This window comes from Pituophis catenifer, unplaced genomic scaffold, assembly GCF_029215685.1.
Source record: "Pituophis catenifer annectens isolate HBS135680 unplaced genomic scaffold, rPitCat1.0.hap2 SCAF_15, whole genome shotgun sequence".
Taxonomy (NCBI): Eukaryota; Metazoa; Chordata; class Lepidosauria; order Squamata; family Colubridae; genus Pituophis; species Pituophis catenifer.
In genome coordinates this window covers 4,680,373-4,704,346 of record NW_027256895.1, presented here as the reverse complement: position 1 = coordinate 4,704,346, position 23,974 = coordinate 4,680,373, and the positions used below count along the sequence as shown (strand labels likewise).

Below are 23,974 nucleotides of genomic sequence, written 5' to 3'. Positions count from 1 at the left end.
CGAAAGGCGGGCCAAGAGAGATTAAAAAAAAAATCGACCAATTAGAATAGGAAAAGAGGAACGCCGTTCCCGCCCAGTGGACTAGACCGTGTGCAAAGATTTGCAAAACGTCACTCATTGATGCAATTTGGTTTTGGGGTTGATTGGCTCAAGGCGGGTTGGGAGGCCCAATGAAAACATTCGCCGATAGGATTGACACATTACTTTTCCGCCAATAAGCGACGGCTTTACCTTTTTTTAAAAACAAAAAAAAAACTAACCATGCCAAACGACCAATCACGCCTCGAGGATTAAGATTGGCGAGGAAAAGGCGGGCAAAGTCCACCTCCCCTCCCTTTCCTCAAACCTCCTTTCTTTCGCGCCGAGCGGGGCCTAACAGACTGACACCCACCTCCTCCATTCAGCTCCGCAACCCCCGAGCCAACAAAAGTTGGTGGTGGTCCCTCCGTCCCAATCAGCGAGCAGCAAACGCTTGAGAGGGGCGGGTCGTCTCCCACCCCACACACACACAAAAAAAACCCCTGAAAAGCCCTTCGCCTCCAAAATCCACCATTTTGAAGGCGGGTCGAAAGTAGCCAAACCCTTTCCCAATCGCCGACGGACGCCTCTTGATTGACGGCCGTGCCGGGCCAAACCAAGAAGCCGAGCTGAAGGCGCGAGGCAGGGAGCCAATAGAGAGCGTCGGAGCCGAGCCAATAGGAGCGGGCGCGAGACGGGGTAGCCAATCGGAGCGCGGCGGCGGCGGCGGCGAAGGCGGGCGGCCAGTGGTAGTGGTGGCGGCGGCGGTGGCGGTGGTGGCGGCGGCAGCAGTAGCAACAGCGGCGGGCTCTATGGCGTCCGTGAAGGGCACGAGCGGCGGCGGCGGGCGAGGCGCTATCGCGGCCTTGGGGGGCGACGGGGAGCCGGGCGGGGGCCCCGGCGGAGGCCTGCCGTCGCAGTACGGGAACGGGCTGGGGGGAAGCGGCCCCGGGGGGGAGCAGGGCGGGGGGCTCCGCGTGGAGGAGGAGGAGGAGGAGGAGATGCTGATCGAGACGGCGGGCGGAGGAGGCGGCGGCGGCGGCGGGAGCAGAGGCGGCGGCGGCGGCCCCCGGGGCGCCCTCACGACGACGTCGTCCTCCTCCTCCTCCTCGCTGCCCTCCCGGGTTGGGCCGGCCGGCGTGGGCGCCCCCCACCACCACCCTCACCCCGAGGAGCTGGAGGAGGAGGCCGGCCTGGGCGAGGGCGACCCCGGCGACTCCGCCATCGAGGACCCGGTGAGCATCATAATCTCTCCCTCACTCCCCCCCCCCTCAAAAACACACGCACACTTGGGGAGGGGGAGGGAAGAAAGGGGGTCGGGGACTTGGGTGGATGGATGAATGGATGGATGAAGGGAAGGGGAGAGAGGGAGGGAGGAAGGATGAATGGAGGGGAGGGGAAGGAGGGAGAAAGGAAAAAAAAATTAAAAAAAAAGGATTAAAGAGGGAGGGAGGGAGGAGATGGGGAGGTAGGAGAGAATTGTAAAAAAAAAAAAGAAAAAGGAAAGGAAGGAAGGAGATGGGGATGAGTGTGGAAGGGAAGGGAGGAATGCAAGAATTTGTAAAAGGAAGATTAAAGGGAGGGAGGAAAGATGGGGATAAGTGGAAGGGAGGAAGGAAAGGATTGCAAAGAAGAGAAAAAGAGGGAGAAGGAAGGAAGGAGATGGGGATGAAGAGAAGAAGGAGAGAATTGTAAAAAAAAAAAGAAAAAGGAAAGAAGGAAGGAGATGGGGATGAGTGTGGAAGGGAGGGAGGAAAGAATTTTAAAAAGAAAAAAGATTGGGAGGAAGCAAGGAAGGAGATGGGGATGAGTGGAAGGGAGGAAGGAAAGAATTGCAAAAAAGAAAAGGGAAAGAAGGAAGGCGATGGGGATGAGTGTGGAAGGGAGGAAGGAGAGAAATTTGTAAAAAAAAGAAGGGAGGAAGGAAATGGGGATGAGTGGAAAAGGGAGGAAGGAGAGAAATTTGTAAAAAAAAGGAGGGAGGGAGGAAGGAAATGGGGATGAGTGGAAGGGAGGAAGGAGAGAATTGTAGAAAAAGAAAAAGGAAAGAAGGAAGGAGATGGGGATGAGTGGAAGGGAGGAAGGAAAGAATTGCAAGAAGGAAGGAAGGAGACGGGGATGAGTGTGGAAGGGAGGAAGGAAAGAATTGCAAAAAAGAGAAGGAAGGAAGGAGATGAGGATGAGTGTGGAAGGGAGGGAGAGAATTGTAAAAAGAAAGATTCAAGAGGGAGGAATTAAAGATGGGGATAAGTGGAAGGGAGGAAGGAAAGAATTGCAAAAAAGAGGAAGGAAGGAGATGGGGATGAGTGTGGAAGGGAGGAAGAACATTTTAAAAAAGGAAAGATTAAAGAGGGAAGAAGGAAAAAGATGGGGATGAGTGTGGAAGGGAGGAAGGAAAGAATTGTAAAAAGAAAAAGGGAGGAAGGAAGGAGATGGGGATAAGTAGACGGGAGAAAGGAAAGAATTAAAAAGATTAAAGAGGGAGGGAGGAAGGAGATGGGGATGAGTGTGGAAGGGAGGAAGGAGAGAAAAAGAAAAGATTAAAAGGATAAGTGGAAGGGAGGAAGGAAAGAATTTTAAAAAGGGAAAATTAAAGAGGGAGATTGGGAAGGAGGAAGGAAGGAGATGGGGATAAGTGGAAGGGAGGAAGGAAATAATTTAAAAGAAAATGGAAAGGAAGGAAAGAATTTTTAAGAATGAAAAAGGGTGAGTGATAGGAAGGAAGGGGAGATGGGAATAAGGAAGGAAAGAATTCAAAAAAAGCAAAAATGAAATAGGAAGGGAGGAGATGGAGTAAGAAGGGAGGAAGGAAAGAGTTAAAAATAGGAAAAATGAAAGGAAGGAAGAGAATTCTTAAAAGAAAAAATGAAAGTGGGAGGTAAGGGAGGAAGGAAAGAGTTAAAAATAGGAAAAATGAAAGGAAGGAAGAGAATTCTTAAAAGAAAAAATGAAAGTGGGAGGTTGGGAAGAAGAGATGGCTGTAGATGGGAATGGAAGGAATTTAAAAACGAAAAAATTAAATAGGAAGGAAGGCGATGGGAATAAGACGAAGGGAGGAAAAGAATTTTTTAAAAAGGAAACATTCAAGAAGGAGGGTGGAAGGAAGGAAGGAGATGGGAGTAAGTGGAAGGGAGGAAGGCAAGAATTTTAAAAAAGGAAAAAAATGAAAAAGGAAGGAAGGCAAGAATTAAAAAAAAAAAATCCTCTTCTTCCTCCCTGACCCGGATCTGTCTCTTCTTTGCCCCGCATGCTTGGCTGGAGAACAATAAGAAGAGGGATGGAAACCCCTCTTTTTTTTAAAAAAAAAAAATATATATATATATTTGATTTTTAAATTTTATTTTGTGGACTAGAGCCCGTTTGCTTCAGCGCCAGAGAGAAGCACGATCTGTTTTATTTTATTTTTTTATGCGCATTTTGAAAAAAAGAAAAGAAAAGAGGGAGGGGAAGGGCGGCTCTTTGCTGGGCAGGAGGAGGAAAGATGGGATTGAGCCATGGGGCTTAATGGGAGATGAGGGGGTGGGGAGAGAGGATTGAAAAGGGGGGGGTCTTAAGGCAATGCAGATCCTGGAGGGATTTTGTGTGTGTGGGGGGGTGCGTCTGGGAGACATGTGGCTGCTTAGAAACGGGATCAAAATTAGATGGAAATCAAAGCGGGATGCTTTGATGGGACGATAGAGCTCCAGGGCAGGGAGAGCCTCCATTGCTTCTCAGCGTGGGAACAAAGAGTGTTTAGCGGAGGATGGGAGCTTTCCTGCTATTTGGGCCAATCGGGGGGGGGGGAAGACCCCCTTTCTTTAAAGGCTGAGGGACTTCTGCCATCTGGAAGAAAGGCTTCCGGGGGTGGGGGGGCAGCCCAGACATAGCTGGGCATTTTTGTGTGTGTGTGTGTGTGTATATACACATATACACATACACATAAATATAAAGAAGGAATGTAGTGGCTCAGTGGCTAAGATGCTGAGCTTGTCGATCAAAAAGTCGGCAGTTCAGCAGTTCGAATCCCTAGCGCCGCATAATGGGATGAGTTCCCGTTACTTGTGCCAGCTTCTGCCAACCTAGCAGTTCGAAAGTAGAAAAATAGGGGCCACCTTTGGTGGGAAGGTCACAGCGTTCCGTGCGCCTTTGGCGTTTAGTCATGCCAGCCACACGACCACCGAGACCACGTCTTCGGACAGCGCTGGCTCTTTGGCTTAGAAACGGAGATGAGCACCGCCCCCTAGAGTCGGGAACGACTAGCACATATGTGCGAGGGGAACTGTTAGTGAGGGAAAAAAATCAGGAGGCAGAGGAGGGGTGGGCAGCTGTTTGGAATGGTGTACAGGTAACCCTCGACTTACGACCCCCAACTGAGCCCTGCAATGTTGTCGCTAAGCAAGATAAAGTGAAGTGAAGTGAATTTTGCCTCCTTTTACGACCTTTCGTAAAAGTGAATCACTGCAGTTGTGGAGTTAGTCAAACGGTTCTTAAGCGACTCTAGCTTCCCCGTTGACGTTGCCCGTCTGAAGGTCGCAAAAGAGGGATCATCACCTGACCCCTGGGACGTGACAACGGTCGTAAACAGGAGTCGGTTACCAAGCACCCGAATTTTGATCACGTGACCGTGGGGAATGCCGCAACAGTCGTAAGTGTGAAAAACGGTCCGAAGTCGCTTCTTTTCAGTGCCGTCGTAACTTCGAACGGTCACAGAATGGACTCTTGCAAGTCGAGGGACTACCTGTATTACCCACAGTTGCATCCTAATTGGCAATGCAATTAGTCCTTGATTTACAACCACAATTGGGGTCCCGAATTTTCATTGCTAAGGGAGACAGTTGTTTGCCTGATTTTACAACCGACCTTGCCATGGTGGTTGAGGGAATCACAGGGTGGTTAAACGAATCCGGTTCCCCCACCTCCCCCCCCCCATTGACTTTTGCTAGTTGGAAGCCGTCCAAAAAAGGTCACAAAAGGTAGGATTGTGTGACCCCCAAGACAGTGCCACAATTGTAAATATGTGCTGGTTGCCAAAATTTTGATCAGCGTCACTGTGGAGATGCTGCCCTGGCCGTAAGTGTGAGGACCGGTGGTAACTCATTTTTTTCCCCCAGTGGCGTTATAATATCGAATGTCACTATATGAATAACTCTATGTCAAGGACTACCTGTGGTTTTGCTATAATAATAATAATTAATAATAATAATTAATAATAATAATAATTAATAATAATAATAATTTTATTTCTATACCGCCCTTCTCCCGAAGGACTCAGGGCGGTTACAGCCAATTTAAAAACACAAGACACAACAATAATTAAAAATTAAAATAATTAAATAGATTTGGCCGATTTAAAACCCCAAAAATTAAAATAGAATGGATACAGGCGGCCTTCGACTTACAATAATTCATTTAGTGACCATTCAGAGTCACGACACGACACTGGAAAAAAGTGATTTAGAACCATTTTTCACATTATAGCATCCTCGTGGTCACGTGATCAAAATTCAGACCCTTGGCAAGTGACTCACATTTATGACGGACGGGGCGGTCTCGCGCAATCCCCCGTCTGACGAGCAAAGTCAACGGGGAAAGCCACCGAACCACCATGCGACCAGCAAAACAACTGCACGGATTCACTTAACGGTGGCAAGAATGGTCGTAACCTTGGGGTTAACCCATGTCTCGCTTAGCAACAGAAATATTTGGGCTCCGGTGTCGTAAATAAGTCAAGGACTACCTATATTTCTTTCAGAAGGAGCCTTTGGGTGGGACCAACCAACGGGCATTTTATTTTATTTATTTTTGCTCATTGCTGCTTGCCCATTCCTCCCCAGGAGCTGGAAGCCATCAAAGCCAGGGTACGAGAGATGGAGGAAGAAGCCGAGAAGTTGAAAGAATTGCAAAATGAAGTGGAGAAACAGATGAACATGAGCCCCCCACCCGGAAACGGTGAGAAGCCCCCACCCCTTGGAAATTCTGAATTTCAGCCATTTTCTCAATCAGGAGAGCCATTTTAATTATTCAGGATTGTAGACGCACACACTCGCACACAGTGTCTTATATGGATGTGAGTTTGGGTTTGTATCCATGAGTATATATGACGACAGCCTCTTTGGTCTAGTGGTTAAGGCACCAGGTGAGAAAGCGGGAGATTGTAAGTTCTAGTCCCATCTTAGTCATGAAAGCCGGTTGGGTGACTTTGTCCTCCAATCACCAGGAGCAGGTGAGTTCTAGTCCCACCTTTAGGCACGAAAACCAGCTAGGTGCCTTTGGGCCAATCACCAGGAGAGTGTGAGTTCTAGTCCTGTCTCAGCATGAAAGCTGGCTGGGTGTTTGTGGGCCAATCACCAGGAGACTGTGAATTCTAGTTTGCCTCAGGCACGAAAGCCGGCTGGGTAAGTTTCGGTCTCTTCCTGTCTCAGCCCAACCCACCTCCCAAGGTGGTGGTTACGGGGAAAATAGGAGGAAGCTATGTTGAATATGTTCACTGCCTTGAGTTATTCGTAAAAAAAAAAAAGTGGGATGCAGATAAATAAAATTTACGTGTCTTTACGTGTATACTGGAACTCCGGTCCCATCGGCCAATCACAATAGGTTTTATTTATTTATTTTCTCAAGAGAAAAGGTGATTGTGCTTTTAGAAATGATCACAGGTCATAAATTGGACCAAGCATTAAGGAAGTGTTTAGAAGGAAATGGCAACCATTCAAATACTTAATAGAAGTATATAGTCAAATAAATTATGGGCCCTCAGTTCTGGTACACCCTGTGCCTATCTAGGAGTGGGTCTGTGCTTGTGTGTTTGTGTATATATACACTTACACACACACACCCTCCCAAAAATCTCTAGATCGTCCCTCGCTGAGTTGACTGAATCATATCTTTGCTCTCTTTAAGCTGCAACGGCCTGGCAGGGTGATGTTAAATGACATCTTGGGAGCACAGAAAGACAGATTGCCTTGGGATGATCACGTGTTTTGGTTGATTTCCTGTAAAGTAGAAACACGTACTTGTACTGAAAAGGAGTCAAAAAAATTTCTCTTTTGCATTAGCTAAACTTGACTAGGAAATTCGGGCCCTGAAAGAGAGGAAAAAGCAGTGTTGTTGACTTGGATCTTAGGCAGGGTGGATTTGATTTAAATCGAGTTGATTTAAATCACAATTTAAGTCATGATTTAAATCACTAGTAAAAAGGCTTGATTTAAATCAACTCGATTTAAATCATACTTTTTAAAGAGCAACTGTCATCTCTGCTACTCCTTTGACCCGCTGTTGACTCACCGATAGTCCCAGGGTTGCAGAATATACAGCCTTGTGCTACATAACTAAGCTCCATTTCATGCTGAATAAACTAAATTATTTATGTATCCTAAATAGAAAACTATCTTACGATAGATTTTTACCCCAAAAGTTTTTTATTAAAATAAATTCGATAAAAATCAAAAAAATCCGATTTAAATAAAAAAAATCCGATTTTTTTTTTTTTGATATTTTTAAAAAAATCATTGATTTTTATCCACTCTGATCTTAGGCAGAATTGCTACCTTTGGAGTCAGGATAGATAGATAAACCTAACCCTAAACCAGGAGTAGGCAATACGCGGCTCTGGAGCCGCATGTGGCTCTTTCGTCCCTCTGCTGCAGCTCCCTATCGCCGGTCGGCTCCACAATTGATAGGACTTTCAGTTGGGACAGGTAGAGGAAAAAGGACGCCACACTAGGAGGAGACACTATGGTGGGGGAACCGGACTTCCGATTGGCTTCAGAATTGAATGGGGGGGTGGGGCTTCCGGTTAGGACCTTTGTGGCTCTTTTGAGTATTTAAGGTTGCCGACCCCTGCCCTAAACCCTCATCCTTTACCTAAGGCTGTTCCTGAATGCCGGCAGGAAGGACAAAATTCTCCCACGGCCTCTCAAAGTTGCTTTTTTAAAAAGGCAACTGGAGTGCTTTTTGTTAAGGAAGAAGAAAACATTTCGCTTCTCATCCAAGAAGCTTCATCGATGAGGTCTTCTAGTCCAACCCCCTGCCCAGGCAGGAAACCTTATACCATTTCAGACAAAGGGTTGTCCAATCTCTTCTTAAAAAACTCCCAGTGTTGGAGCACCCACAGCTTCTGGTGGCAAACGGTTCCACTGGTTAATTGTCCTCACTGTTAGGAAGTTTCTCCTCAGTTCTAAGTTGCTTCTCTCCTTGATTGGTTTCCACCCATTGCTTCTTGTCCTGCCCTTAGGTGCTTTGGAGAATAGCTTGACTCCCTCTTCTTTGTGGCAGCCCCTGAGATATTGGAACACTGCTATCATCTCTCCCCTAAGTCCTTCTTTTCATTAAACTAGACATACCCAGTTCCTGCAACCGTTCTTCATATGTTTTAGGCTCCAGTCCCCTCATCATCTTTGTTGCTCTTCTCTGAACTCTTTCTAGAGTCTCCACATCTTTTTTACATAGTGGTGACCAAAACTGGATGCAGGTTTCCAAGGATGGCCTAATCAACGCCTTATAAAGTGGTATTAACGCTTCACGTGATCTTGATTCTATTCTATTAATACAGCCTGTGTTGGCTTTTTTGGCAATGTCTCCTAGACACAAGAACTGTTTTTTCCTGAACGCCATCACTCTGCTGAACAAATAATTCCCTCAACACTGTCAAACTAGTTCCTAAGTCTGCATTACTGTTAATCTTCTCATTGTTCCTATCGCCCATCTCTTCCCACTTATGACTGTATGACTGTAACCTTGTTGCTGGTATCCTTAAGATTTATATTGACTGCTTCCCTATGACTATCATTAAGTGTTGCACCTTATGATTCTTTTTTTTTTTTATGTACTCAGAGCATATGCACCAAGACAAATTCCTTGTGTGTCCAATCACACTTGGCCAATAAAGAATTCTATTCTACTCTATTACTCACGGAAAATACAGTCCAGTTGCTTTTTTGAAAAAGCACCTTTGAGACAACGATGACCTGGACATCTCTGGAGATTCCTCAGTCATCCAGGTCATGGTTGTCCCAAACGTGCTTTTCCCAACAGGCAACTGGACTTTCTGGTTTTTCTTTGAAGACTTCTCCTTCGCTTCTCCTCCAGGAGCTTCTTCAGCTCTGATTGGATGGTGGAGAATGGAAGGATTTACACTCCTTGCAGACAGCTGATCATTTTCCATTTGCATCCTTTTAGCCAGTCCTTAAAGCCACCTGGAGGTATGTTATCGGTTACCTGCGTGGTGGAAATGAGTGTGGAGCCTTCTTGGAACTCTTGAAAGGATTATGTTGTGGATTGGAGGTAGATGACATCATATCCCTCCCCCTCTGTTGAGAGAAGGCTGTCCAATTTTGACATAGATGGCCTTTTTTGACCCTTCTTTCAAACCAGTGGTCCTCTCTGTCCAAAATGGAGATTTTTGCTATCTTCAAAAGAGTGGCCTCTGTCTTTTAAATGAGGATGGATGGATGGATGGATCTTGTCCTGATGGGTTTGTTCTCCTTTGTTGTGCCATGTGTTTCAGAAGTGGCTGTTTTGTTTCCCCAATGTCCAGATCTGCACATGGCTCGCTGCATTATACTGCATATACCACGTTGCTCAGTTTGTTTCTAGGTGTTTTTATCCTTGGGGTGGAAAAGCCTCTGCCTTAGTGTGTTCTTGGGTTTGAAGCGTGCACATATGTTGTGTTGGCTGAAGATCCTCCTGAGCTTTTCCGATGTCCCTGCAACGTATGGAATGATGACATTGCTTCGTTCATTGTTCTCTTCGTCATCTTGTTATATAGGACCTCCTATGGGATCTTTTTTTGAAGATTTGATGGAGGCCACACGTTCCGAGGGTTTCCTTAATGTGTAGCTGGTAGGCTGGACTTCAGCTCGGCAGTGTAGAGTTCTGATGACATCCATTTTGTGCTCCTGTGTGGGTGGTGGGAATCAAAATGTAAATATTGATCTCTGTGTGTGGGTTTTCTGTAAACTTCAATGTTTGGGGAAAGCCGTTTTCGCCTTCCCCAGGTTCTTAGAAAGCCTCTGGGGCCTGGGGAGGGCGAAAAACTGTCTTACCGGAAGTCAGGAAATGAACTGTTTGCAGCCTCTGGAGGGGTGGAGAAGGCCATTTTTGCTCTCCCCAGGCTCCAAGAAAGCCTTTGGAGCCTGGGGAGGGTGAAAAATGGGCCTACCGGACCCACCGTGCCATCACGTGCCAAAAGTGTGGGGAGCACGGTGGGTACTGCGCACATGTGCTAAGGTGGGGATCATTGAATTATGGGTGTCTGCAACCCCCTTGCGCTTCCCCGGATTTTGGCATCACTGGTCTATAGCCTTCCTGGATTGTGCAGTACATATCAAGGAAGACAGAAGTCTTAACACTGAAGTTTACAGAGAGCCCCCACCCCCACCCGCCGCCATCAATATTTACATTTTGATTCCCATCAACCCACTGGAGCACAAAATGGAAGTCATCAGAACTCTACACCACCAAGCTGAAGGTCTGCCTGCCAGCAACGATGGGAAAGAAAAAGGACAACACATCAAGGAAGCCCTCGGAATGTGTGGCCATGCCAAGTGGGCCTTCATCAAATCTTCAAAAAAGATCCCACAGGAGCTCCTCCATAACAAGACGATGAAGAGAACAATGAACAAAGCAACGTTGTCTTTCCATACGTTGCAGGAATATCGGAAAACGCTCAGGAGGATCTTCGGCCAACACAACATACGTGCAGACTTCAAACCCAAGAATACACAAAAGGCAGAAGCTTGTCCACCCCAAGGATAAAACACCTAGACCAAACTGAGCAATGTGGTATATGCAGTCCAATGCAGCGAGCCATGTGCAGATCCGTACATTGGGGAAACAAAACAGCCACTTCCTAAACGCATGACACAACAAAGGAGAAGAAACCCATCAGGACTTATTTCAGCTGTCCATCTGCGTTTAAAAGACAGAGGCCAATCTTTTGAAGCCAGCAAAGTCCCCATTTTGGACAGAGAGGACCGCTGGTTCGAAAAAGGGGTCAAAGAGGCCATCTATTTCCAAATTGAACAGCCCTCTCTCAACAAAGCGGGACGGATACCACATAATCTTATCTCCAGTCTACAACACAGTTCCAAAAAAAGGCTCCATAGCCATTTGCACCACTTAGGTGACCCTGAGGACACAGATAAGCCTCCAGGGGGTTTTAACGACCCCTCACTAAAAGGATGCAAATGTCCAGCTGTCTGCAAGGAGTATAAATCCTTCCGTTCCCCACCATCCTGTCAGAGCTGAAGAAGCTTCTTGGGAGGAGAAGCGAAACACCTTTGAAGAAAAAAAAAAGCAGAAAGTCCAGCTGCCTCTTTTAGGAAAATGAGAATTTTGGGATGACTGAGAATCTCCATAGACATTTTTCCTTCCACATTGTTTAATAATTCTGCCTCTATTTCTCTCTCTCTCTCTCTCTCTCTCTCTAGCTGGCCCAGTCATCATGTCTTTAGAAGAAAAGATGGAAGCCGACGCCAGATCTATATACGTAGGAAATGTGAGTTTTTTCCCCTCTTCTAGCTTTCTTCAAAACCAGTAGGCTCACCACCTGAACTGACCCGTCTTCCATTTCAGGTAGATTACGGGGCAACCGCAGAAGAGTTGGAAGCCCACTTCCATGGCTGTGGTTCCGTCAATCGTGTGACTATCCTGTGTGACAAATACACGGGCCATCCCAAGGGGTGAGTGGAATTTTTCTTGGGTGTGTGGAATTTGTCTTTTGGCTTGAAAGCTTCCTTAAAGCTCAAGAAGTGGTACAGTAGAATATAGGTAGGCTTCCCTTTCATTTAGTTGACCGTTTGAAGTTACAACGGCGCTGAAAAAGATGGGGGACTTACTTAACGATGGTTGCGGCATCCTCATGGTCACATGATCGAAATTCGGACGCTTGGCAACTGTATTATATGATGGTTGTCGTATGGTGGGGGGAGTCCTGTGATCCCCCCTTTTTGCAGACGGGGTTAATGGGGGAGCCAGATTCATTTCACAGCCATGGTGCCAGGGATGAACTCCAACAGGTTCTGGAGAACCGGTAGCGGAAATTTTCAGTAATTCGGAGAGGCAAATGCTACCACTGGCTGGCCCCAGAGGGGGGTGGGAATGGAGATTTTGCAGTAGCCTTCCCCTGGAGTGGGGAGGGAATGGGGATTTTGCAGTATCCTTCCCCTGGAGTGGGGAGGGAATGGGGATTTTGCAATATTCTTCCCCCAGGAGTGGGGTGGGAATGGGGTTTTTGCAGTATCCTTCCCCTGTAGTGGGGAGGGAATGGGGATTTTGCAATATCCTTCCCCAGGAGTGGGGTGGGAATGGGGATTTTGCAGAATCCTTCCCCTGGAGTGGGGAGGGAATGGGGATTTTGCTGAATCCTTCTGGAGTGGGGAGGGAATGGGGATTTTGCAATATCCTTCCCCCAGGAGTGGGGTGGGAATGGGGTTTTTGCAGTATCCTTCCCCTGTAGTGGGGAGGGAATGGGGATTTTGCAATATCCTTCCCCCAGGAGTGGGGTGGGAATGGGGATTTTGCAGAATCCTTCCCCTGGAGTGGGGAGGGAATGGGGATTTTGCTGAATCCTTCTGGAGTGGGGAGGGAATGGGGATTTTGCAATATCCTTCCCCCAGGAATGGGGTGGGAATGGGGTTTTTGCAGTATCCTTCCCCTGTAGTGGGGAGGGAATGGGGATTTTGCAATATCCTTCCCCCAGGAGTGGGGTGGGAATGGGGATTTTGCAGAATCCTTCCCCTGGAGTGGGGAGGGAACGGGGATTTTGCAGTTTCCTTCCCCTGCCACGCCCACCAAGCCATGCCCACAGAACCAGTAGCAAAAAAAAAAAAATTTTTTTTTCACCACTGGATGGTGCCAAGCAGAGGTGGGATTTACTTACCTTCCCTACCGGTTCGCAAATGCACGGCCTTCTGCGTATACGCAAGAGTCGCACATTGCGGGTGGGCAGAGCCTCATGCAGTTGCTGCTACCGGTTCGTGCGATCCGGACAGAACCGGCTGAATTCCACCACTGATGCCAACTTAACCACAGTGGAGAGCAAGGTCGTAAAAAGGGGCGAAGCTCGCTTGAGCAACTGCCTCGCTTAGCAGCTGACATTTGGGGCCCAGTTGTGGTCGTAAGTCGAGGACTACCTGTAAGTGAACCCCTCCCTGCTTAATAGTACAAAGTGTCTAATCGTCCATCCCCCTTCCGCCCATTTTCTCCAGGTTCGCCTACATAGAATTTTCCGACAAAGAATCGGTGCGGACTTCCTTAGCGTTAGACGAGTCCCTCTTCAGGGGGAGACAGATCAAGGTGGGTATGCCCTTTCCACACACACACACACACACACACACACACACACACACACACCGTGCACTGTGCCCGACCCCTGAATAACTCTTGCAGCCAACCCTTGAACCCGAACCACCTAAGACTAAGTGAGAAGAAGGTGAGGTTTTCTGCTTCGGATCTCTTCCCTTCAGGATCACTCCAATCTGAAATTCCCCCTGTGCGTGTTTTTTCTCTCTCCCTCCCTCCCTCTCTCTCTCCCTCTCTCCCTCCCTCCCTCCCTCCCTCCCTCCCTCCCTCCCTCTCTGTCTCTCTCTCCCTCCCTCCCTCCCACTCTCTCTCCCTCTCTCTCTGTCTGTCTGTCTCCCTCTCTCTCTCTGCTTGGTGGTTTTCTCACAGACGTTTCGTGACCCACCTAGGGAACGTCATCAGTGCTAGAAGGCAGCGGGGTTTGTGCAGTGAAGGGAGCAGGAGGAAGGAAGGATGATATTGCCAAGTTTGGTAACGAAACATCAAGAAAATCTCCGAGCTCAGACAGCACCAATGACTCCTCAATCCTCCTCCTCCTCCTCCTCTCCTTTTCTCTCACTTCTCTTCTTCCTGCTTCACTCCACAAATCCCACTCCTTTGTAACACTGATGATATTCTTTGACTGGGTAATGAAGTGTCTGCAAAAAACCCCACCCAGCTCAGAGAGCACCAAGAACCCCTCACTTGTCATCCTCCTCTTCTTCTCTTTCTCTTTTTCTTTCTTTTCTCTCGTCTTTTCCTCCTGCTTCTCTTCACAAATGCCACTCCCTTCTAGCACTGATGATGTTCCCTAGTTGGGTCTTGAAACGTCTGCAAGAAACCATAGTCCCCCTCCTCCTCTTTTTCCTTTTCCTTCTCTCTCCTCTTCTTCCCTTCTCAACTCCATCAACCCCACTCTCTTCTAACACTGATGATGTCACCTAGTTGGGTCACGAAACGCCTGCAAGCAAACCGCCTAGGTCAGAGACCACCAAGGACCCCACAGTACCAACTGTTCTCTTTTACTTGAAATTCCCTCTGCTAACAGACAGGTGTGTGCATTTTCCTAAGGTCGTGATGGCGAACTATGGCACGCATGCCACAGGTGGCACGCGGAACCATATCAATGGGCACACGAGCGTTGCCCTAGTTGAGCTCCGGCGTGCGCCAGCTGATTTTTGAGCCTTCCGGGCCCACCGGAAGTTGGGAAACAGGTTGTTTCCAGCCTCCGGAGGGCCTCCGGGGGGTGGGGAAGGCCCGTTTTTTCGCTCTCCTCAGGCTCCAGAGGCTCCAAAGAGAGAGGCCTAGAAAGGCTCTGGAGCCTGGGGAGAGTGAAAAACGGGTCTTCTGGTCCCACCGGAAGTTGGCAAATCGGCCGTTTCTGGCTTCCGGAGGGCCACTGAGGGTGGGGAAGGCCATTTTCACCCTCCCCATGCTCCTAAAAAGCCTCTGGAGCCTGCGGAGAGTGAAAAACGGGCCTTCCGGTCCCACCGGAAGTTTGCAAACGGGCTGTTTCTGGCCTGGGTGGGGGTGGGGGTGGGGAAGGCTGTTTTCACCCTCCCCAGGCTCCAAGAAAGTCTCTGGAGCCTGGGGAGGGCGAAAAAACGGGCCTACTGTGTACCAAAAGCAGGGGGACCACCGGGGGTGTGTGTTGTGCACGGGGGGGGGGGGTGTTGTGCGAAGGGGGGGTGCATTGAATTATGGGTGTGGGCGTGCATGCGACCCCCTTCCCCCCGGTGCTCCCCCTGCTTTTGGCACGCGGAGCCATATTAGTGGGCATGCCAGCTCAGCTCTGGGGCGCATGCGCGCACTGCCAGCTGATTTTCGGGCCTTCTGGGCCCACCAGAAGTAGGGAAACAGGCTGTTTCCTGCCTCTGGAGGGCCTGGGGGTGGGTGGGGAAGGCCCGTTTTTTTTTCTTACCTGGCTCCAGATCCTCTCTGTATATCTGGGAACGGCGAAAACAGCCTTTCCCACTTCCTTGGAGGCTCTATGGAGGCTCAAAGGGCCCATTTCCCCACTCCCGGTGGGACAGGAAGTGACGTTTTTTCCTGTCCCCAGCCTCCAGAGACTCCTAGAGTGGCTCCTAGAGACTCCTAGAGAGGCTCCTAGAGATTCCTAGAGAGGTTCTGGAGGCTGGGGACAGCAAAAAAGTCACTTCCTGTCCCACCGGGAGTTGGGAAATGGGCCCTTTTAGCCTCCGTAGGGCCTCCAAGGGAGTGGGAAAGGCTGTTTTCGCCATTCCCAGATACACAGAGAGGATCTGGAACCAGGTAAGAAAGAAAAACGGGCCTACCAGGCCATCATGTGCCGGGGGGGGGAGGGGGTTGCGCACACATGCGCGTGGGCACGTGTGCGCGCGACCCTCCCCCGCCCCCCCCTCTCCTGGCACGCGATGGCAAAAAGGTTAGCCATCACTGTCCTAGGGTAACAAGCAGAAAGATCAGGCATTCTCACCCACCACACCTTCTCATCCTTTTCTTACTACCACCCCCCCTCACCGTTGAGTCTGACCTGCACGATTCTCTTCCTTTTTCAGGTGATTCCCAAACGGACCAACCGGCCAGGCATCAGCACCACAGACAGAGGCTTTCCCAGGACCCGGTACCGAGGGCGAGGCTCCGGCTACAGCAGTTCCAGGGCCCGTTTCTACAGTGGCTTCAGCAGCAGGCCGCCCCGAGGGCGTGCTTACAGGTCTGACCCTTAAAAGGGAACGGCATGTTGGGGAGGGGTGTATGTGTGTGTGTCGATCCACAGTAGGTGGTCAGATTCACGCAGATGGCTAGGTAGCAATCCCAGGCTTAAAACAGTCCGGCATCTCTTCGATCAAGTGAAACAGACCCATGAAAGGGCTCCTGCAAGCCAGATTACTTTACTTTTCGGAGTATAAGAGGCACTGATTGCACAAGCAGCTGATTGGCGGTTGAATCGGCCTCCCAGAATACTGCCGATCAGCTGTTCCATGTTGCAGGGATCAGTACCGTTGCTGCCCATCGCCGCTGTCACCTATTGCCGCCTCCACGTGTACCGTTTTCAGCCCTCCGTGCTTCCCGTTTTTGGCCTCCGCGTGTCCCATTTTCAACCTCCTGCACATCCCATTTTCAGCCCGTTCCAGGTGGCAGGGATAGGGGGTGGCGGCTGGAACGGGCCAAAAATGGGGCGCCAAATGGGAGGCCAAAATTGGGACACACAGAGGTGTGTCTGTGACAGCGGGAATGGGTGCCGATGGATGATGTTGATCCCTGCATCCTGGAACAGCTGATCGGCGGTATTCCGGGAGGCAGATCCAACCATCAATCATTTGCTCGTGCTAAATCAGGCTGTGCTGAAGCGGACCACACTGTTTCCTGCAAGGAGGCAAATTGCTGGGAGGCAGAGGCAGATTTTTTCCCCTTGTTTTCCTCCCCAAAAGCTAGGTGCGTCTTACACTTCGGAGCGTCTTATCGTCCGAAAAATACGGTAGTTGATTTTAGGTAAAAATGGAATTCACAAGAAACAGATCCATGAAAGGGCTCCTGGAAGCAGGGTGGATTTGATTTAAATCAAGTCGATTGAAATCGCGATTGAAATCGCTAGTAAAAAGGGCTTGATTTAAATCGAGTTGATTGAAATCATGATTTTTAAAGGGCAGCTGTCATCTCCGTCCCGCAGCGGCTCCTCCTCTGACTCACTGCTGTTGACTCACCGATAGTCTCAATTTCGCAGAATACACATCCTCCTGCTACGTAACTTAAGCTCCATTTCACGCTGCATAAACTAAAGTATGAATATATCTTAAATAGAAAACGATCGTGAGATAGATTTTTTACTCCAAAAGCATTGTATTAAAATAAATTAGATAAAAAAACCAATTTAAATCAAAAAAGCCATCAATTTTTATCCACCCTGCATTGCAAGCCAGATTAGTTGATTTGGGTAAAAAAAAAAAAAAGACAGTGTTTGAAAGCCAATTTAACAACGATCCGAGAATTTGTCCCGTTTTCCTAAGTACATTACTCCTTGATGTACGACTACCGTCGAGCCCAAAATGGGCGTTGCTACGTGAGATGTACGTTAAGTGAGTCCTGCCCCTTGCTAACTTGAGACATTTGTTAAGTGAGTCCTGCCCCATTTTATGACATTTCTTCTTGCGTTTGTTAAGGGAATCACTGCACTTGTCAAATTAGCCAAACGGTTGTTAAGTGAATCCGGCTTCCCTGTCGACTTTGCTTGTCTGAAGGTTGCAAAAGGGGATCGCGGGACTCCGGGATGCCGCAAACCGTCATAAATGCGAATCAATTGTCAAACATCTGAATGTAAATTGCATGACCCTGGGGAGGCTGCAACGGTCATAAGTGTCAGTCCCATTGTAACTTTGAACGGTCACTAAGTGAACTCTTGTAAGTCAAGGATTGTCTCTTGTCAATTTCAAGTAGTCCTCGACTTACAACAGTTTAACAACTGCCCGAAGTTACAATGGCACTGAAAAAAGTGACGGGGCGTTTTTCACACTTACGACTGTTTTTCACACTTCAGATCATTGCAGCATCTCCGTGGTCATGGGATCAAAATTTCAGACGCTTGGCAACTGACTCACACTTACAATGGTTGCAGTGTCCCGAGGTGACACGATCCCCTTTTTTGTGACCTTTTGATAAGTAAAAAAACAGAGCAGTCATCACTTAAACCAGGGGTCAGCAACCTTAAACAATCAAAGAGACATTTGGACCCCTTTTCCACAGAAAAGAAAACACCGGGAGCCACAAAACTTTCCCGTGCCTATTTCTTGAGCGGCCACAAAACTAGCATATGTAGTTGAATAGTTTTCTTGGATTTATCCATGGTTGGCAAGTTCAATAAATCGCGTGCTGGCGGGTGTCACACATTGGCGATTATGATGCATATTTTGAGTGACGGAGCTGCAGCAGAGGGGTGAAAGAGCCACATGCGGCTCCAGAGCTGCAGGTTGCTGACTCCTGAATTAAACCGTGTTACTAGCTTAAGAACCGCAGCAATTCGCTTAACAGCTGTGGCCTGAGGAATCAGTCGTAAAATGGGGCACAGCTCTTTTAACCAATGTCTCGCTTAGCAACAGAAACTTTGGGCTCCCTCGCAGTAGTCCGTTGAGGACTACTTACCCTGATAAACCTCAAGTTTTTCAGGAACCTCTGAGAGTCAAAACGTTTTTTGACGTCATCGGGTTCTTGAATGAAAAGTCGATTAAAGTTTCAAATTAGCTTCAGAACATCAAAAGCCAAAGCAAGATTAATAATTAAAAAAAAAAGTGACAAAGTCGTAGGGGCAGAGATCGCCAAAATTCTCAAGCCTTTTTTGGGAGATGCCGAAGCCTCCAGTTTTTCACTGAAAAATCCATTTTCTGTAGTTTTTAAAAGCTGCTTATTTTTATTTTTTAGAAAAAAATACCTTTTTCATTAACCTGTTTCCTTCTTTTCTTCACAGGGGCCGGGCCAGAGCGACCTCATGGTATTCCCCTTACTAAAAACAAAACAAAAAAAAGTGGTTTTTTAGGAAGGAGGAAAAAAAAAAAAGAAAAAAAAATGAAGATTGTTACCATGATGGAAAAAAAATTATATATATATATATATATATACTGTTGGTGGGAGGAGGATGTTTCTTACACTGTGCAGAGAAAGAGGGTTGACATATACTGGAGGGAGGGGAGAAAGAAAGAAAGAGAAAGAAAGAAAGAAAGACGAAAAAAAATATTTGTGGGTCAGCCGAGCTGTTGTTAAAAAACACCTGGTAGTATTGTTGAAAGAGTTTCCCTCTCCGCCCTTCCTTTCCTTTTGCAGATTTTTTTTTGGGGGGGGATTCTTCCTCTGTGTTTTTAGGAGGGGGGGCAATGCTGGGGAGGGCGTCCCCATCCCCTCTGAAATTCTGTGATTCTTTTGTTTCTCTTCCACTGCTCCCTCGCTCCATTCTGTGTCTTCGTATGTCTGCGCATTTATTTCCCTGCTTGGTTTCTGCTGCCTTTGTCGCTTTGCCCTGCTCTTCTTTCCTTCCTTCCTTCAACCCAGACTAGCCAGGAAGAAGCTGGCATTCACGGCTTCGTCGCTACCTTTTTTCCAGACGTCCCTCGCCCGACCTATGTTTCCACCCGGGACATCCTCAAATGCCCCATCCCGTTCTGGCTGGAGGTTGCAGAAGGGATCCATCCCTGCCTCTTACTCTCCATCACCCTTTCGCTCCAATCTCAGAATTTTGTCCTGCACCCAAATGTATTGTTCTAAAAAAGACTGATTCCTGTTTAAAAAACGGGTTTCTTCCCCCTACCTTCATTCCTTCCTTCCCTCCCTCCCTCCCTCCCATCCGGTGCCCACCATACAGGTTGTAGGTGTTCCCACACCCCTCATTCTTCCTCCCATGTGTGTGTCTCTTCTAGGGAGGGGGGGTTGTTATATGCCTTGTTTGAGTGTCTTTATCTTTACAGATTCCTTTATTTTTTAGCCTGAAGAAATACACCGAAACCTGACGCTGTAGAGAACCAGGGGCAGGGGAAAAAAAAAAAAAAAAAAAGACCACCCAGGAGGGGTTTTTTTTTTGGGTGGGTGGGTGTTGAGAAAAGCCAGACTGACTTTTTTTAAAAAAAAAAATAAAAAAGGGGGGGAGAGAGAAAAAAAAAAAAGAGGGGGAAAAAATATTCCAGGTCGGAGGGAGGCTAAACAGAGGAAGAAGCAGAATGTTATAAGGGTGGAAAAAAAATAATAAAAAAAATAATAAAGATGTTTTTGGAAGAAACCAGTGTGGGGTGTATGATTTTGTTAGCCGATGCCGAAAGGCGGAGGTATATTCCCATACAGGTGGTCCTCGGCTTAGCGACAGTTCGAGGTAACTGTTGTGATCCGCCAGCAGCCTGCGGAGCTGGCAGCGGAGTCGGACAGTGAAGAGGCTGGGGAGGACCATGAGCCAGTCCTGGAGTCTGGGGAGGGCTCGGACGTGGGCTCTGTGTCGGAGGCAGAGAATGGAGCCAGGGCCATCTGGGAGCGATGCGCAGATTCCGGAGCCTCCAGAGTCGGACATCAGACAGGCAGAGGAACAGGAGGAGCCTGTTCCTAGTGCGCACATGTGCAGAGCTGCCAGAAGGCAAGAACAGTTAAAACAAAAGGGACGACTCGGGAGTAAGGCCTGAAGATGATTGGCCTCTCCCATAAGGCATAAAAGAGGAGCAAAGGCACATGGGCCCTTTGCAGGAAAGCAACGTTAATGCTGTTCCCAGTCGGCATCTCTGATTCTGGACACACTGTGGCTTTGCCAAGTAGGTCTTTGGCAGTGTGTCAAGGGAGATAAAGGTTGGTGATTCTCCCGAAGGACTTTTTGCAACCAATTGGGACTGAGCTGTGAATGAACGTAATTCACAGACTACATCACAACAGTGACTTCATGACTGTTTTTCTCTTCAAACGGTCTCCAAAGTTCAAACGGTCACCAAGTGAACTGTTGTAAGTTGAGGACTACCTCGTCAGGTTCACGTTTTCCACATAACAGTTCATTTAACGACTGTTTGAAGTTACAACAGCACTGAAAAAAGCAGCTCAATGACCCTTTTTCTCAGTTAATGACCGTTGCAGTGTCCCCAGCTGCTCGGGTGATCAGAATTCAAACACTTGCTAACCGACTCACATTTACGACAGTTGCCGGGATGGGGAAATCCCGGTGGTGTTTTTTTTGGTTTTTGGGCAACCTGACAAGCAAACTTAGGCTGGGAAGCCAGATTCATTTTACAACTGTCTCGTTCACTTAACGACTTGCAGCAATTCACTTCAAACCCCTGGCAAGAAAGGTCGTAAAATGGCACTGAAGTTGACAACCGGAAAGCTTGGGCTCAATTGTTGTTAAGGACTACCTGCAGAATGGAGTGCTCTGGTTTACGACTGCTTATTCCTCCGGGTGACCAAGTTGGCTGATGCAGGCAGTCCTCGGCTTAACAACCACTCGCTTAGTGACAGTCCAAAGTTCACAACAGCACTGGAAAAAAGGTGATTTAGAACCGGTCCTCGCGCTTGCGACCATCACTGCATTCCTCAGGATCGAGTGATCAAGAGTTTGCTGCTTTAGAACAGGTTTCATCCAGGGGTCACATGACAGGCAAAGCTAGTGGTGGAAACGATTCGCTTAACGACTGCATGGTTGTCTTAAACTCGGGTGATTTGCTTTATGGCTCAAATGATAACATTGGGTGCGACTTTAAGCTCCTTTGTCACAAAAATCTGGTCTCGATTGTCGTAAATCGAGAACTTCCTATAGAGCCTGGCATTTCCTTATTCCTGCTTGGAGAATGTTAAAAAATTGCATAACTTAAGAAAGTTCCTATGATTTGCAAAGTGGAAATCCCGACTGGTAACTGGGACTTGACTTACAACCGTCCTATTTACTGACCGAAATTACGATGCTGCTGAAATAAAGCGAGTTATGGCTATTTGCTGCATTCTCATGAGTCACACTATCAAAATTCAGATGCTCGGCAACCAACTATTCATGACGATTTGCAGTGTTCCCGGCGTTATGGAATCCTCTTTTCACGACGCGAATCACTTAACAACCTCTTTACTCACTTAACAATGGCAGCAATTCACTTTGAACAACTCCGGCAAGGAAGGTTGTAATACGGAGCAAAACTCACTTGGCTGTCTCACTTAGTGACAGAAATCTTGGGGCGCAATCGTGGTTGTAAGTCAAGGACTATGTATATTGAGTTTTAAGAGACGAATCGCATTCAAGTCGGGTTTTTGGTAGTTTTGACGCTTGTGTGGGTTTCAACTCCCAGAATTCCCCAGCCAGCATAATTGACTGAAGAATTTTGGGAGTTGAAGTCCATGCATTACAACTGCCAAGCTTAAAAAACACTGGGCTGAAAACTCAGTAGGGCCTCTAGTGGTCAGGAGTGGAATTACCCACGAGAGCTGAATTTAATCCATATCCAACACATATCCAACGCACCTGTTGAACCTTTGAATAACAAAATTGGCGGGAACCTTGGAGATCTTCTAGTCCAACCCACTGCTCAGGCAGGAAACCCTATACTATTTCAGACAAATGGTTGTCCAATCTCTTCTTAAAAACCTCCACTGATGGAGGCAACTTCTGGTGGCAAGCAGTCCCACTGCTTAATTGTTCTGATTGTCAAGAAATTTCTCCTTAATTCCAGGTTGCTTCTCTCTTTGATCAGTTTCCATCCATTGTTTCTTATCCTGCCTTCTGGTGCGTTGGAGAATAGGTGGACCCGAGGTGGACGACTTCTTTGTGGTAGCCCCCCAAATAATGCTATCATGTCTCCCTAGGCCTTCCTTTCTCTAGACTAGCCATACCCAATTCCTACAACCGTTCTTCCTTGTTTTAAAACCTTGTTTTAACCTCCAGTGCCCTAATCATCTTTGTTGCTCTTCTCTGCACTCTTTCCAGAGTCTCAACATCTTTTTTTTAATATCGCGACAACCAAAAACTACGCAATATAGGAAGTGTGGTCTTACCAAGGCCTTATAAAGTTCTGAATAGAATAGAATAGAATAGAATAGAATAGAATAGAATAGAATAGAATAGAATAGAATAGAATAGAATAGAATAGAATAGAATAGCAGAGTTGGAAGGGACTTTGGATGTCTTCTAGTCCAGGGATCTGCAACCTTAAACACTCAAAGAGCCATTTGGACCAGTTTCCCACAGAAAAGAAAACACCGGGAGCCACAAAACCCTTCCTGTGCCTGACGATTTCTTGAGTGGCCACAAAACTAGCATATGTAGTTGAATTAAACCTTCTGTTTTCTTATGAAACTTTTCTTTTCTTGGATTTATCTATGGTTGGCCTACCGGAGGTCGAAAAGCTCAATAAATTGCGTACCAGCGGGTGTCACACATTGGCGGTTGTGACGCATACTTTGAGCCACAGCAGAGGGGTGAAAGAGCCACATGCGGCTCCAGAGCTGCAGGTTGCTGACCCCTGTTCTAGTCCAACCTCCTGCTTAGGCAGGAAACCCTACACCACTTCAGACAAATGGGTTATCCAACATCTTAAAAATTTGTTGGAGCATTCACAACTTCTGGAGACAAGTTGTTCCGCTGATTAATTGTTCTAAAGATAAATGTAAAGGTTCCCCTTGGACATATGTGCTAGTCGTTCCCGACTCTAGGAGGTGGTGCTCATCCCCGTTTCAAAGCCGAAGAGCCAGCGCTGTCCGAAGACATCTCCATGGTCATGTGGCTGGCATGACTAAACGCCAAAGGCGCATGGAACGCTGTTCCCTTCCCACCAAAGGTGGTCCTTATTTTTCCACTTGCATTTTTTACGTGCTTTCGAACTGCTAGGTTGGCAGAAGCTGGGACAAGTTAACGGGAGCTCATCCCGTTACGCGGCGCGAGGGATTCGAACCGCTGAACTGCCAACCTTTCGATCGACAAGCTCAGCGTCTTAGCCACTGAGCCACCGCATCCCTTTCTCTAGCCTAGCCATACCCAATTCCTACAACCGTTCTTGATTTAGTCCCCCAATCATTTTTGTTGCTCTCCTCTGCACTCTTTCCAGAGGTTCAACATCTTTTTTAAAAAATATTGTGGACGCTCGCTTCGTGCGTCAGCCTTCCACGCGTGCACCCAGCCTCAAAAACGTCCCTAAACAGGACAGCGTAGAGCCAGGACGAGTGGGTGGGACCATCCGCAATCTCTGCTACCGATTTGCCCGAACCGGCTGAATATCTCCTCTGCTCCTCT

General features: G+C 47.7%; 1 protein-coding gene across 2 annotated transcripts; it reads left to right on the top strand.

Annotated features, from left to right (window-relative positions):
- Positions 1 to 1,019: 1,019 nt before the first annotated feature.
- PABPN1 (poly(A) binding protein nuclear 1) lies at positions 1,020 to 19,797 on the top strand. Of its 2 annotated transcripts, XM_070954322.1 has the most exons (7): positions 1,173 to 1,253; positions 5,832 to 5,946; positions 11,424 to 11,491; positions 11,569 to 11,675; positions 13,203 to 13,290; positions 15,813 to 15,967; positions 18,713 to 19,797. In XM_070954322.1, exons 2-7 carry the CDS (start codon positions 5,865 to 5,867, stop codon positions 18,750 to 18,752), a joined length of 540 nt encoding a protein of 179 aa, XP_070810423.1. In that variant the 5' UTR covers positions 1,173 to 1,253; positions 5,832 to 5,864; the 3' UTR covers positions 18,753 to 19,797. The 2 variants fall into 2 exon arrangements, with proteins under 2 accessions (XP_070810422.1, XP_070810423.1); XM_070954321.1 differs by lacking the exon at positions 18,713 to 19,797 and having other exon boundaries at positions 1,020 to 1,253; positions 15,813 to 15,980.
- Positions 19,798 to 23,974: the final 4,177 nt, after the last annotated feature.

Excerpts from the sequence above, each read along its gene's own strand:
- PABPN1 (XM_070954321.1), top strand. The coding sequence starts at position 1,020 with ATGCTGATCGAGACGGCGGGCGGAGGAGGCGGCGGCGGCGGCGGGAGC. Across the intron at positions 11,492-11,568 it reads GATCTATATACGTAGGAAAT|GTAGATTACGGGGCAACCGC; the intron begins GTGAGTTTTTTC and ends CTTCCATTTCAG. Across the intron at positions 13,291-15,812 it reads TCAGGGGGAGACAGATCAAG|GTGATTCCCAAACGGACCAA; the intron begins GTGGGTATGCCC and ends TTCCTTTTTCAG.